This window comes from Neopelma chrysocephalum, unplaced genomic scaffold, assembly GCF_003984885.1.
Source record: "Neopelma chrysocephalum unplaced genomic scaffold, ASM398488v2 Primary Assembly neopelma1_82, whole genome shotgun sequence".
Taxonomy (NCBI): domain Eukaryota; kingdom Metazoa; phylum Chordata; class Aves; order Passeriformes; family Pipridae; genus Neopelma; species Neopelma chrysocephalum.
This window is the reverse complement of record NW_020897744.1, coordinates 5,310,117-5,326,013: the sequence shown is the minus strand read 5'-3', so window position 1 is coordinate 5,326,013 and position 15,897 is coordinate 5,310,117. Positions and strand designations below refer to the sequence as shown.

General features: G+C 45.8%; 1 protein-coding gene across 1 annotated transcript in view; it reads left to right on the top strand.

The window, feature by feature from the left end:
• MYBBP1A (MYB binding protein 1a) overlaps positions 1-15,897 on the top strand; it is a 56,522-nt gene that overhangs the window by 18,659 nt on the left and 21,966 nt on the right. The window contains exons 22-23 of the mRNA XM_027691079.1: positions 1,465-1,596; positions 3,439-3,507. Of these exons, the coding sequence (XP_027546880.1) occupies positions 1,465-1,596; positions 3,439-3,507 (201 nt within the window). The remainder of the gene's footprint in view (positions 1-1,464; positions 1,597-3,438; positions 3,508-15,897) is intronic.

Genomic DNA, 15,897 nt, shown 5'->3' with positions numbered 1-15,897 from the left:
AATCCAAGCAGCTCTTGTGCTGTGCTGGGCCTTTCTGGAAACAAAGTGGGAGATCTGTGGGGAATGTAAACAACGTACTTGATGTTGAGGCTTGATGTTGAGGCTGGAGTGAGACGTGCTCCACAGCATCCTTGTGCAGCTTCACAGGGAAGGCTCTTATTCCTGTGGGAGCAGAGCTGTGGTCCTGTCCGGGCAAGGACAGAGCCAGCAGCTGATGTCTGAGGGAAATGAAAGTTCAGTTTGTCATGTTGCTTTTGCTGACATTGTGTTGAGGCCAGGAAGGTTTTGCAGTGGGGAACCAGAGACAAAGGTGTGGTGTGTTTCCAGTGAGCTGTGCTTTATGAGCATAATTTGGAGCTTTTCAATGATCAGGAAAGTGGAACTAGAGCAGAGCTTAGGGTGCACTGGCCCAATTTATGGAAAAGCTGGCCAGATTTATAGAAAAATTGTAGAAGAATTTTTTTGTGGTAGACATATGCATGGCAGGAGGAATCAGTTTTTTCCCCTACAGATGTGTCTGTCAAACAAATGCTAAGTAAAGACACTCAGTTAGGAAACTGAGGTCACATGCTTCAAGATCCATCAGCCCTGTCCCACTTTAGCCTGTGTTCAGCTGCAGTAGCACTGGGAGTTTGACTTGAGAATGGGACACAACATTAACTTGCCATGGGGCCATGGAAAAATTCCTTGGGCACAGGTTCACAAAAGGCCCATCCACTGTTGTGAAGATCATAGCTTTGGGAAGATCTTTCTTCCCAAAGGGCTGTAGCTTCCCTGGCAATATGAGGTCAGGAATGCTGGAATGTGATGCTCCACACTTGGGTCTCTCTTCACTCCCGTGTTTGTTTAGATCCATATGGCCTGTGCAGGTCTTGGCTGTTTGCTGTGTTTGGGATCCTTGTTCCCCACCAGAGGGAGGTATTGGAGCATGGACAGTGTCCTGGGATTGCTGGATCCCTGATCGCAGCAAGGGCTTGTCTGCTGAGTCCCTGGGAGTCCTGGACATAGCTCCAAGTGTGTGGAGATCTAGATACCCACGTACACTAACATCTACAGGTCCCAATAGCTCCCTAGCTGAGAACACCATGTGCATGGCCCAGCCCAGCTGCTGCAGGATGGTCTGGGAGTGCTCTGTGAGCCTCCTGTGTTAGACATGCCCAGCACAAACCTAGAGCACAGCCCCCACACTACCCTACCTGCACTGTGTGTAGTCTTACTAGAAAGCTGTGCTGCCCTTCACTGACGTGGTCATACTGCTGGTGGTGCTTGGGAGAGCATGTTTGGGGCCCACTTGGTTGTTCCTTCGTGGTTCTGTGTCACGTCTCGTAGGCCTCTGTGATATAAACTACTCAAGAACAGCTGTTGGAAAAATCTCTGTGCACTGATAAAAATAAATTTCTTCGTTGCTAGTGGTTCATCCTTGTGTTTCACTGGGAATGTTCTTGTTGTGATTTTTCCCCATAGCTGTTGAACCCAGGCTGTTTGGATGTGAAGAGGGTGGCTGTTACCTACCGCCAGGCACTGACCCAGTTCTTGAGCAAACGGAACAGTCCCCTCACGTGCTCCATGTTCCATGATCTCTTCAAACGCTTCCCGGTAAGTCTTGCTGACTTGTGTGCTGACTGTCTTCTGCTGGCTGTGCTTGTAATTCTGGGGGAGGTAGGGAGAGAAACTTCTCTACTTTACTGTGGGCTTTTAAACTGCTGTGAGGCTTTAGTGGATCTTCACCTGCTCAGACTCTTAATACTGCGTGTTTTAACAGCAACACTGCAGAAGGCCAGGATCTCATTTATGGTTTGGACTGGCATTCTGCATGGAGAATGCAGGTGAACAGAAAGCTGCTCTTTAAAGCATAGCATAAGAAGCTCTAATTTTTTACCAATATTCAAGACAATGTGGATGAACAAATTTTGCACAAAGGCAAAATGGGCCAGCTTGTTCAAACAGCCAGGGTAGCTCCTATCCAGCTCTGCTCTGTCTGCATGCTCAGTTTCTCAGTTTTCTTCCAAGAAGGCTGAGGAATATAGAGACTAATTGGAATCTAATCTGCAAGCTGGATGTTCAGACAGTGTCAGTGTCTGAAACGTTTGAGGTATTTCCTGCAAACTTGACCCATGCCCAGGGCTGGTCTCCACTATGAGGACAGCCAGTTTTTAAGAAACAGGCCTTGGGCCTGAATGTCCTACAGTCCTTCAAGGACTTTTAGGTCAGAGTGAGCCAGAGGCAGTTGCCAGAAAGCCTTTCTCAAAACCTTTTAAGATTGATGTCTGACCGAGGTGGGAGGAGATGTAGGTTTGTGTAACTGGGGGAAGATGCTTTCAGACTCTGAGGGAATCCATCCAGGACAGAATTCTTCTGCTTACCAGGTTTCTTAGGACAGCAGCCCACAATGCCACCCATGTAAGTTTGTGAAATGGGGGAAGGGCAGGGCTGGGTGCTGCCCACATGGACAGCAAGCTTAAGATCCCATGTGACTGTTCCTTGAAGAAATGTCTTTTAAAATCACTACATCCACACATCTTTTAAATATGGCCAGGGACGGTGACTCAGCCACTTCCCTGGGGAGTCTGTTCCAATGCCTGACAACCCTTCCAGTGAAGCAATTTCCCCAATATCCAGCCTAAACTCCCTGGCATAACTTGAGCCCGTTTCCTCTTGTCCTGTCCCTTGTTCCCTGGGAGCAGAGCCTGACCCGCCCCGGCTCCACCCTCCTGTCAAGGAGTTGGAGGGAGGGATACAGTCCCCCCTGAGCCTCTTTTCTCCAGGCTGAGCCCCCCCAGCTCCCTCAGCTCCTCAGACTTGTGCTCCAGACCCTTCCCCAGCTCTGTTCCATTCTCTGGACACACTCCAGCACCAGAATGTCTTTCTTGTCATGAGGGGCCCAAACCCGACCCCAGGATTCAAGGTGTGGCCTCAGCAGTGAGTACAGGAGGATAATTACTGCTCTTGTCCTATCATAAAGGAACAACTTTGGGATAGATAACTTGTCTCCAGGGAGGCTTTCCTCCTGACACAGTTGTTTCTGGCCACTGTAGCGGGTGGTTTTAGGTGTTTACCAGACACTGAGGTTCTCTAGTCTAACTTGGCATCTTCTCCTTTGCCTGGGACTGTGCACAAAGTGAACTGACACTGCATAAAGTGTCAGGCAGATGCAGACTTTAGTCATCACCAGGCAGAACATAGGAGGTGAAATACTGGCCTCATTTTTCCAAGTGAAGACTTTTGCTGCTGATTTTTGTTGTGATCAAGATTTCTCTCAGGGCTGGTGTGAGCAAAGCTGTTAATTTTCTAATAAGCTGTTGCTGATCTCTGGGCATTTCTCTTTCTCGTGGCATTTTCTTCTTACTCAGGAAGCTGTGTAAAATATAGACTGTTTTGCTTGAAAAACAAACCTGTCTGTCAGCAAACCATTAATAAGAGACTTTGTCTTTGTTCCAGATCATGTGTACGCCATTAGTAGACACTCTTGTTGAGTTTATCACAGCGGCAGCCAGGCAACATCAGCAGGTAAGAATGAAAGTAAACAAACAAAGCTGTATTAAACAGTCAATCAGAGAAGTCACTTCATCATGGCAGCTCAGATGGTTCTTAATATGCTTATTATACACCCCTAGGGCTGCCCAGTTTTGGAAGTGGCTTCCATGGGGAAAGAACTTTGGCAAATACTGCCTTGCTGCTTCAAGTGTGTGACTGAAGTTGTGGAAGTGCCTTATATATTCACAGTCACGGGGTTCCTTTGGTAGCACCTTCTTTCAGAACTGCCTGTTGAGGCCTGATTGTGGTGGGGGTTGACTCCAATCGCTTATTCCTTGATTACTTCCTTCTTGGGAAGATGTCCCTCTGTGTAAATGGAGCATGTTGTAATCCCTGCCTCCCCGTGCTACCCCGAGGTCAGGTTCTGGAGCCTGGCCTGTGCCTTGCCAGCTGTCCTGCATTTTCTAGGCCATGTGCTGCTGTGTTTAGTTTAAAACCACCTGTACCACAGATCCGATTTTTGATGGTTGATTGCATGTGCCTGACTAACACAAAATTAGTGGAGCCTTATCAATAAAACATTGCAGGGTGAGTGCACAGCTCAGTATTGCTGGAGCAGGGAATGAGGCCTGTCTGGATTTTCCCTGCAGTGGGGGGGCCTTCCACACAGTTAATAACCAAAACCCCTTTAGGCCAGTAGCACTGTCTCACACTTTCCCACCCCCCAGCTGTACCCTGTGTCTGTCCCCTGCAGAAGTGCATCCTAGATTGATCTTTCTGTTTCATAAATAGCTGTTTTATTGTTTCTGATCATTGGAGGGAATGTGAAGGGGTAGGTATGTGTTTACAGTGAGGCTACTTTACATTGTCAGTGTAAATTGCATTTTAGAGTGTTTTACCCAACAGGAATGGCTTTGATTTAAAGGGGAAAAAAAGAATGAATTAAGCTATTAATAATTTCAGAATGGCTTTGATTTAAAGGGAAAAAAAAATGAGTGAATTAAGCTATTAATAATTTCAGTGGATAGAAATAAGGATGTGTTACACAAATAACAAACAAATTAATTGTAAGGCACATAATTGATCCCATCCTCAAGAGACCAGAACAGCATCCTAAGCAGACAGCTTCATTATGTGGGTATCTTTGCTTCTCCACAGGGAACAGCATTGTCCTTCTTCCAGGGCTTCCACAGTTATCTGCTCAAGCTTTGTTTGCAGAGCCTGTTTATCTGTGGGTGGGAGGAGTAGGGGAGGACGTGTGGTGTGTGTGGGAGCTGGGTACAGAACATGGATATACTGCTGTTCAAACAGAGGCAATGTGGAGGGTGAGCTCTGCAAAGCCTGTGGAGCCTGGAGTTGCAGCTCTGCATTTCTTGCACGCTGCTTCCTTTTCAGGAATTCTGGCTTCCTGTTGTCAAATGTCTGATTTGACAGGTCTTCAGTTAAATTTTCCTACTGATTCTCAATGCAAATATGCTTTGGTGGTATCCCAAAGGGTAGGGTAGGAGTCAAGCTAAGTGGGTGTATGTGGCAAAGTGGTGTGGGTAAAGCAGGGGGATAACTTCTCCCTGGCAGCCTCTGGAGGAACGAGGTGGAGAGACTCAGCTACCAGAAGGGCTGTCCTAACTCAGAGTCCTGAAGACACCAAAGGTCTCATGATACCCTGAATTTGGCCAGCCCTGATGGTTGAGGGGCAAGTGGGCTAGTCTCCCATTTTCAGCCCTGAATATTGGCTTCTGGTCATTAAAGTAGCTTAGTCCCAGGGACAGGAGGTTTAATTTCCCTTCTTACAGTTCTGTTATTAGTGCTGATCGTTCTGGCTGTGCCTGCTGCATCTGTATGGACAGCTAATCCCACTGTTGGCTCTGCAGATCCCTTTGGCAGGGCGTCCTCGGGGCCGTGCCGGGTGGGGAGAGCCGTGCTCTGCACGGGGAGGTGGAGGCTCAGCTCTGGGCAGGTGTCTCCTGTTGGCCTGGTTATGAACCCTGAGGCTGCTGGCCACTGTCCCAGCCAGCCTGGGGGAGAAGGAGATGCACCTTCAGGAGCAAAAAGAAAAGTGGTTTATGAAGAAGATGTAAGTGGGTTGTTCCTTCCTCCTCACCCCATATACCTGGGGGTTTGTGGGAGCAGCATGGAGGCAGGGGGTCTTGGTCACATCTCCTCTCAGCCAGACTGGTCCCTAAGTTTTTAGGGCCTTTAAGGCAAGATCTTGTGGCCACTGGCATACCTGCCCAGCTTCTACTTCAGGGGGCTGTGCTCTTGCTGGGGCCTCTAGTATGAAGTCAAACTTGATCACTGAGTGATCACCCTGGACAGCTTGGCTGAGGTGATTTGCAGAGCACAGTGTACAGCGAGCCCTGGACCTGCCTGGGCTCTTGTTAAGAAGTAGCAAACCTGAACTGTATGTGCAGCGTTGTTCCTGTGCCTTCTGTTGTTGGCTGCTGCAGGTCTGTCAAGCTCAATTTCTGGGCAGTTGTAACTGAGAGAGGCTCCTCTAGGAAATGCAGGAGCTGTTCAGATGCTGCTCAGCTGGCACTGGCCTGGAGAGAAGCAGTCTGGCCTCTCCAGCCCCAGCCGTTTGTCCTGGCCCTGGGGACCTCACTGTCTGCCTGCTGCCCAGGTGTTCGTGCATTTACGTCACAAAATGGTCACAAGAATGATTTGGCTGAAAACTTAACCTTCCTCTTTCACACATACTTTTCCCCCCTCCTTTTGCTGTGTTAAAGTTAACTTTAATCCATTCACTGGTCTTGCTCAGGGGACAGGGATAGTCAGTTCAGGGCAGGAGTGGATGGGTGAAAGCTGTGATTTATTTCTTCAGAGGCAGTGCTCATTAATGTGAAATTATGGCTTCTGTGAAGTCAGTGCAAGAATATTGGAAAGCAGAGGTTGCCTGTGGACTCTCGGCTGTCGCTGTTGACTTTGGCAACTGGGTCCTGCACTGCTGCAGCCTTTCTGTGCATCCTCTATCTCTCAGCTGCTCACCTCTAGAACCTGGAGAACATCAAACCCTCAGCAGCAGCGCTGTGCCTGTAAAGACAGAGGTGCTTGTAGCTATTGGATGAGTATTGCACGTTCTTCTGGGAGGTGCATTTCTTTGGCCTGGGTGATTGCTGCAGAGTACGGTGTTTTGGAGATATCCAAAGGGTGTATCTTGATGCAGAACTTTGAAAAAAGGAAGCTTTAGCATAAAAACTTTACACAGTGTGACTGACACGGTCAGCCCTTTTCCTCTGCCACTGTTCCTACATGCCTAAAGCAGCTGGGAGGTTGTTCAGCTCCATGTTGAAGTTAATTTGTGAGATAAAACGAACAGCATTTTGAGGAGTGAGAGCTCTTAAGGCAGTTTTAAGTGTGGCTCCCTGTGTTTGTGTTGGTTGGTTTTCTTAGCACTAAGCCCAACCTGTATAACAAGTTTTAAACTGGAAAGGTGAATTTGCAATGGTCTTCCTGAGACCGAACTGGAGACTGAAGCTTGTGCACGTGGCCAAGTTCTGCTCCTCTGATGTTACTCCTGGAGCTCAGATACCTACAGGAGACAGTAATACAGCAGTTTCCCTGGAAAAGGAAAGAGATGGAGAGATTGGTGTCATTTGTGAGTGGGGGAACAGAGGCAAGGAGTGCTTGACCAGGGAAGGGGGTTTGTCATCCCGCACTGAATTCATTTAGGACCCCTTTAAACCTATATATCAGAAGATACAAGGTGAGGATCTGTGTGACAATGGACCTGCAAAACCACCTTGTTTCAGGCAGCTCATGCATCTGAGCTGGAACTTCTCACCTCTTGTGAGACCACACTGACTGCAGGACTCCATTACTCATATTCTGCCACTTCAGATGCCCTGTGACCCTGGCAGCTCTGAATGCCCAGTGTTACCTGTTGGCTGGCCTGGTTTCAAACTCTGCATTTTTTGAAGTGTGGAGCTCAAGTCCCAGACATGCCTCTGTGTAAGTTAAAATGCTTCAGGGTTTAAAAAAATGAACATACTAATGTTTGAATGTCATTCATTTATTGAACTGAGAAACCTGGTGGGTTTTGTGGTGATCTAGGGTGTTGTTTGGTTTTTTTAATTTGGTTTGTGTTTTTTTTTTCTTTTGTTTTGGTTTTTTTCTACAGTAGCAGTCAGGATCTTTTTCCCAAACTCTTTTTGATCCTTGCCTTTCCATATGTATAAGTTAAACCACACTTAAACTTATACAAACTCAGATTTATAACTTAAAGCTGCACTGTCTTCTCAGAGTCTGGCCTGCCTCCTGCCTGCCTTGTGTCCTTGACTGTTGTCTACTTAGAAAGAAGTGACTAGAAACTATTTGAAATCACTTGATTGTAAGCAGCTGCTGTGAAGCTTTTCAAGAGGACCTTTAGTGTGGGGGAAGTGCTACAAGTTAAAGTAAAAAAAAGAAAGAAGGTGGTAAAGAATGGCAGTTTTGTGCAATCTAATCCAGGATGTGGTTCTGTGGACTGAGGTCCTGAGAATCTGACCTTGTCCTTGCTGTAGTGGCCAGCAGGAATGTCTTCAGTGGTAGGAAAATGGAGCCAGTGCACACATCACAACCTTTTGGTACATACAGGCAGATCTGAGAGCTTTCTCTTACCAGCAGGGTGCTCACACCTGAGTGTAGCTGACATTTCTAGAATGCAGCACCCACACACATTCCTGCACACACAGAGTTGCTCGGGGTGGCTCAGGTACCAACGACAGCTGGGGATGAGAGTCCTCAGAGATGAGACTGGTGTGGGAAAATGATGAGTCATCACAAATGGAACCTGTGTTATCCCTTTGGGTTGTCCTGTTGCTAATGAGCTGTGATAAGTGTCTGGCACAGATGATCCCGTTGGCAGTGCAAAGCCTTGCAATTAGCCAGCAGAATGTGTGTGGTGCTCACAGGTGGGGGAGCCTTGTGCTGTTTCCTTGACAAAGGATGTTGCTGTCAGCCACGTCTTCCACAAGCACTAAACACATTCTCTCAAATTCTATTTGGAAAAAAAAATGTGTGTGAACTTGTCCTCACTTCCTCCTTTCTTAATTCAATTCATTCTTACTACTTCAATTGTTTTTCAGGAGTCCTTGACCTTCAAATTACTTCCCTGTGCCTTGTTTCAGTGGGTGCAGTGTTGCTTTTTTCAATATGCACAAAAGCTTGGTTTTTTGGTTTGTGCTGATGGAGCATAAACCAGGGATCAAGATGTGTTTAATTTAATGATTATTGTGTGACTCAGCTACATACCAGAACCCTCCTGAGCCTTAGGTGAGGAATGTCTTCCTGGTTTATTTTTAGCTGTATCGGTCTGATGAGCAGAGCTACAGTAACATCTAATTCTGTAATTGTGCAGTCCTGGGCTGTCCCTCTGGTGCTGTTGCAGCACAAATGCCTGCACTGGTAGCTGTGGTGAGGTTCTGTCTGCAGTGCCCCCCCATTCTCATACATGAGGACTGGATGAGTCCATGAACTCATGCTCCTATCCTAAAAGCTCCCTCTGCAAGTCTGAGGATCAGGTGAAGAGGGAAAATGTGGGGCTGGTTGCATTGCAGTACCCAGCTCACAGGTGATGCAGGATCCTTCAGGCAAGGGCATATCCACCTGCCAGCTCCAAACTGGAAACAGGCTGAAGCACAGCCTCTTTGGAAGCCTGGCCTGGAACAGCTGTGCTTTTCCCTGAGAAGTCCAGCTTTTGTTGGCCAGTGGTATTGGAACCAGTTTGGAAAGGAGGACTGGTAAATGAAACACCACTGCTACCAGGAGTAGGGTGTTGTCCCCATCTCGCTTGTGGCAGATACTTAAACCTCTTCTACTGTAACTTTTTCCTAGGATTTACCAAATGATTTGATATCCGTCCCTTGTTCTTTTCCTTTGGGAAAGGCACTGGCAATGTACACATAACACAATTGCTAAGAGCCTCTGCAATTACTTTTGCTCTGTGGTCACACATCAGTTTGAATACGTTCCTGTCTTCTTATTTACATTCAAAGCTATATTGATTGAGGATGTTGCAGTAGCAGGGAGCATAATGAGGCTGTATTTGTCCATCAAGTGAGTTTATTTTCTGTGAGTTGGCTGGAACTCTGCAGAGCTGATGTAAGTGCAGAGCTGTCATGAAACGAATAAAAGTCATTTTACTTAGTGTGGAGATGAGAATGGGCACTGAGACAGAGTTCAAAATGTCATCTTATGTCATATAGATTCATTAGTATTTCAGAATGTGTTTTTATAAAGCTGTCTGTGACAAGGAACCCTTTAAGATCTATCTAATAGAGAGTGTATTTTAGGTAAGTTGCTAATTAATCTTGGTGCTTTGGCAGTCTCCCCAAAGGGATCAAACATATATAGACATAATTTTACAGAACTGAAACAGGTCTGTGCCAGAGCTGCCATCACCACAAGAGTAAAATATGACCCCAGAGTCCTGCCAGAGAGGTCTTGGCTGGTTGACAGTTATCCTTCTGAACAGTTTATGTTCCATGTAAATATCTAAGTTAAAAAGTAATTAAACTTTAATACAGCAAGAGCAGTAAAGGCACTGCAAAGCCTCAGAAGCCAGCACCCCTCTGTGTGTGTGTTTGGGAGTATTTCACCTCATGCTGGGATAGATGAATGGATCCCTACATTCATGCTCCGTGCCCTGCCTGCGTGCTCACGGACAGCTCCCAGCAGGTGGTAGAGGAAGAACTTGTTATGGAACATTTTGCATAAGCTGTTACTAATAATGAAGCAAAATAAACCTCCCCAGATAAGAACCAGCCCCATTTCAGCTCCTTTGCATCAGGAATGAGCACTGGGCAGCTGGTGGTAGTGGAGCAACGTGCCATGAGTGAAAGGCACTGTTCCTTTAGAGAATCCTCCGTCCCTCAGCAGAGGTGGGACACCCTGTGCCTGTGTCCCCCACAGAGTGTCACTGAGGAGGGCTCATCCCAGGGTCCAGTTTTGCTGAGCAGACCTTCAGAGGGTGAGTGTGCACAGGCAGTGAGATCTTCCCACACAGTGCAGTGGTGGAGCAGCTGCTGCCTGCAGACTTCACCCTTTTCATCTTCCTCAGTTCAGAATGCGCCCTCTCCTCCAGGAAGAGAAATCATCTGCAGCTGGAAAATCTGTGCCAAATTGACATGCTTTGGCTCCAGTCAGTGTCCTGTTCCTGTTTTTGTTTTGTGTAAGGTGATGGTCAAGGATAGCCCCTGTTTTGCAAGGTGAGGCTGAACTATGGGTGGGCTCTCGAGCATTTTTGAGCTATTTCATCACAAGCCAGCAAAGCCCTGTGACATGAGCTAGCTCTGGGTATGTAAACTGTCCCTCTGAAGTCGAAGGGGAAGCAGTTGAATGTTAAAGTGCTTTGCTGGGTCAGGGCCAGGTTGCTCTACGTTTTTGTGCAGAGATTTTTCATTCCCTTTAGGATGGTTGTGGATTTGGAATATTGCATCCTAACCTTTCATTTTCGAGAGCGTCTCTTGCGTTGGGATTGCTCAAAGAAACCATTTTCCTTTGGTGAGCTGGAGGACATTGACAGCATCTACAAATAGTCCCTGAGGGTCTTTGGAAAGGTGTCTGATGCCACAGCAAAATGTGTCTCCCCGATGAACTGCTTTCTAAGCTGTGTTTCTCTCACTTGTGTGAGATGGTGGAAAATTTAAAAAGGTTGTTTAAATTTTTCAGGTCCTTCTGAACTACATTTAATTGAAAACCCCATGGCATGAGCTTTCACTTGTATTTGCACTGAGAACTTTGTGCTCGTGGTGTGTTTCACTTGAATGTGGGACCCCTGTCACTGAGGCTGCAGGGTGTCTTGGGAGCACTGTGCATGTTGTGAGGTGTTTGCTTGCTTAATTTTTCCTTCCTATTGTTTTTTTGTTGTATTTCTTGATGCTTTTTAATGGCCTCTGTGTCTTTTACCAAGAATGTCTAGCAGACAAATGCCTGCATTGCCCACAAACAAATCCATAGTGATACCAGGCATTAATTGACTGGCACAGAGACACTGCCCTGTTATCAATCCCAGTCTTTATATTCCACCATACTCAGTGCAGCACAGACAGAACATGATAAAGCTCCTGCTTGCCTCTTTATTCTGATGCTGGAGATCTATGTTTGCTCTGCTCACTCCTGATTGTGTTGATGATCATGTAGCAAATCCTCAGTAGTGGAGGAAATATTCTAGGCTGTTGCTGGGAAGAAATAAGAAAATTAAAAGGTCACATACACTTTAGTTCTTACTGTAGACACAGCTGCTGGCAAGAGCTGCCCAAGGAGGGAACTGCTCAGGAGCATTAACAGCCCTGCATGTTGGGTGGACTTGCTGAGTTAGATCTACACCAGATTGCAGTGATTTTCCAAGTCTGAGTGATTTCCTGGCCTACTAAATTAAACTTGCCATCTGACACATGGGGAGCTGATAGTTTTTAAGAAGAGAGTTGATAATTTTTAAGAAGAGAGTGAACCACCCAAGTGTGTTGTGCTCAGGCTGCCAAATACAACCCCTCCACAGTTGGAGGAGTAGATGTTTGTGTAGAGCGAATGGAGACAAGGTCATTGCCATGTATTTAATAACAGCAGAGCAAAACCAGGGGGGAAGAAGTGGCTGTGGTGTGATGACATTGGTGACTGTCTCAGCCATGAGAACTTGAGTTATGTTCGTGTTACAAAATATGACAAAACCATCAGGATTGAATTCCATTGAAGTTTTGGGGAGTGATTTCTGCTGTGTTTACTGGGGGCTGTCGGATCTGGGTGTGGGAGCACAAGCAGGTGTGTTGGAAGGGTGTTTTGTTGGCAAGTGAAGAAGGATTAGGGCTTCTGCAGCATGAAATGAAATGCCACCCTGGGCTCTTCTCACTGATGAGGGTGTTCTTGAGGGTTCATGTAGGAGGTGGTAGGTCCATTTTTGTTGTAGTTTGGGGGTGTGGGAGGAGTGAGATTGGACTGCTTCTCTTTCTGCTTTCCCTTGGTGTGTATGAAAAGGCCACTTGGCAAGAGTTAAAGCACAAGAAAGGAGTTTGGGTTCCTCTGCAGGATTTCTCAGCAACCTCCAAGCAGAGCAGGGTCTCCAGCCCCATCCCTCTCCCCAAGGGCACTGTGCACTCTCTTGTCGTGGTGCTTCTCTCAGTGGATTCTGCAAAATGAAAAGAGGTCCAAAAAAATGAATCTTCAAAGTTCAACCCAGTACAATTTCCAGCTTTTTTTTCTTTTTTTTTTTTTTTGCTTAGCAATGCTTTTTATTTCAATATTCCAAGCTAACAAAATTACTGACGTGTGAGTACTCTTTTTTTTTTTTTTTTGCTGCTTGAAAGCTAAACTTCAATGGTTGGCGTTTGAGTGAATTGGAATTCTAATTTCTCATTATCTGCTGATAAATGTTCTCAAAAGATGAAAACCTTTGTCCTTGCAACATCAAGCCTGGTCTAGTGAATTGGGGGCAGCAGCTAAAAGCACACAGTGTCTAGGCAACATGGGCTCTTTTGGAACGTGTACTGCTCTTAAATCTCCTAAATTATTAAATTTGACTTCAGCAAAATCTCCTTAAATAGGCTGCATTATGCTGTAGCTGCCTCCTGAATTGCCTCAAGAAAATCCTATTGCAAGTCTCTCCTGAGTTGAGGAAAATGGGCTTTGTTGTGCAGAGGAGACATCTGGCTTGGAAAGTGTTGGGAGGAGCAGCTGCGTGAGGGAACTGGAGGGGACAGTGCTGGTTTTGGTCTTACCATTGTGTGTGAGTAACCTGAGGTGTCAGTGGAGCCTCTTGGTGATTGATAATATAAGTGTGTTACATAAAAACTGACAAAGTGAAAGCTTTGGGGATAGGTTTGGTTTGTTTTTCTTTTCCAAGAGGAAAACCAGGGTCGAGAGACACGGGAGTCCTGGACAATTTCCCCAGAGGTTTCTTGGTACTGGGTCAGGATTCTTTGAGCCTCAGCTGCTTGGATGTTCTGTGAGACTCTTTGCTTTGATTTCTTAACAAAAGAACATTTTTTGCTCTGACATTTACCGTGAGGAGCTTGTAAAAGCAAAGTAGAAATCTCCAAAATTAACAGGGTCATATTAAGAAACCAAATTATCTTAGATAATTTTTTTTTTTTAAATCATGGCTGTGTTCTTAGCTTGGGAGAGAAGTGTATTTGGGAGAGAAAAGGAAAATGGGCATAGTTGTGATTACTATTTTTCAATGTGGGAAGTGAGAGGCTTGGGTACATAGTACAGAATCCAGTGCTGTTCTTTTCTCCCCTGATCTCCATGCCCCGTGGTACTAGGATTTCCCAGCAATGTTTCAGTCCTGTAATTGGGCATTACATCAGAGCTCATGGTTGCTAATCTGTGTTGTGCTGCTGATTTATCTTGTGTCCTCATGGCTCACTTAATTATGGCATCTTTTCATTTTTCAAGAATTTAGGATAATAAGATATCGACTTTTTTTTGTTGTTTTTTTTTTTTTGGAGAGAAACATTAAGACTGATTGGCCTTTCTGATATGGTAAGTGGTTACCCTGGGGAGAAATGAATCTCTGTGTTGACCAAAGCAGCAGACCAATATATGGATTGTGCTGGATGGATTGCTGTGTCCCAAGGGTCTGCCTGTTGGCCTCTGGTGGAAGAAGAGCACAAGATTTTCCCCAGCCCTGAATGCTCACCAGCTGTATCTTTGTTATATGCAAATAAAATACTCAGAGCTGGTGTCTAACACCATCAGCCAGGCCTGGCCCAGGGGTCCTGTGTGTTGTTTTATATGTTCATTGTTTTGGCTGCCCACATGTCCTGCAGACCCTTTCTCTGAGGCAGAAATCCTGCCAGTGAAGCCCAATGTTTAATGTGCAGGTATCCTCTGGAAAACTGCACTGTCAGATCTCCTCCCTGTGTGCACTGACTCATCTCTACTGCCTTTAAAATCCAGCAATGTCTTATTTCTGTCACTACTTCATGTTAAATTGTGGTGACTATAGGAGGGAGCTTTGATTATTAATTTTTAAATGATTATTTAATGATTTTTTCCCCCTCCTTTCCCACCTGAAGGAAGCAGCTGTACGTGTGCACACTTGTATTGGGCACAAATGTCCTGTTGCAGTGAGCAGACTCTCCCAAATGGGCTCCTCTGGTTAGACAAGTACAAGATGAGGCTTTTGCTCTGACAAAAACATCCTCCAGAGCACTGTTTGATGTGAAACCAAGCATGGAAAAAATCCACTTCTCAACAGCAGTGGAGAGAACATGATTTGCAGAGTCCCCGGTTAAACAAAACCTTCATGGTTTAGGGCATGAAGTGTAAGTGCTCTATATATGGTCTGCAGGCAGGCTGACTGCTGGTCCTGGGATTTCTGCTGCCTCAAGTACGTTTAAAACCCATCCTGGTGTGACTCTGTCAGTGAAATCAATGAGTATTTTTACCTTTGGGGTCAAGACTGACACAACTCGTGTAGGTGCATCTGCATTATATAAAGGTAGTTTCTATCAGGTGTAGTAGCTCATTCCACATTTTCAGCCAGGTTGAGCAGTGGTGGTTTAAGTGCTTGTGTCTTGAAATAGCTGTTTTCAGGTTGTGGAAGAGGATGTGTCAGTGTAGCTAATGGGATAAACCTCCTGTGGTATGGACAAGTCCTTGGCTGCTGCAGAATGAACTGAACAGCCCATCTGATCAATCAACAGCTGCTCCTCAGAGCCTTGGGAATAGTAGTGGAATTGTATAGATTGCTTAACTTCTCCTTGCTGCTGCCTAGAGCAGGACATCTGAGCCACGGGTGAAGGGGTTTGTCAAGGATAATGAAAATAAAGAAAGAGGGGGGTCAGCAGGAGGGGTAGGAAGATGGAGGTTTCTTCAGTCAGTTTTGTCTCAGGGAGCTTTGTTCTTTTTCAGAAGCAAGGTAGCAAAACCTGGAATCCAAATTAGAGTATCCAAAGTGGAGACCAAGATCCATGCATTTGGCTTTTCCTCTACTTGCTGGCATTTTAACAAGAGATTTTCACCAACCCTGAGGCTCTTGAGCCTCTCTCATGGAGGTGAGAGATCCAGTTCCCCTGCTACAAAGCAGGTGAGCAGGTGATTGCTATTCCATTTTTTCCATTGCTGAGGTAGTGGCTGGGAATTTGGTCCACACTGGGAATTACTGGGACTACGTTCCAGCAGCTTAAGAGGACAGACAACCCCTTGTGTTTGCAAACTACTGTTCACCTTGTTTAGAAACCAACCAGCCGGGGATGTTGGCTGTTTCAGAGGTCTAGAAATAAAAGTTAACATAAAAAACCCATAAACCCAACAAGGTTCATTGATAATTTCTGCCCTTGGGGAAGCCTAAACAGATCATCTGCACAATGATGATCAAAGGAGCAGAATGTGTCTCGTGTGGCAATTATTTTCAATGTGTTAATATGCAAGCTGTTGTGAGTGGTTTAAAGGTTCCTGGATGGAAAGTATCCTGCCAGAACTGTGGAAATAATGCTTTTTTATTGG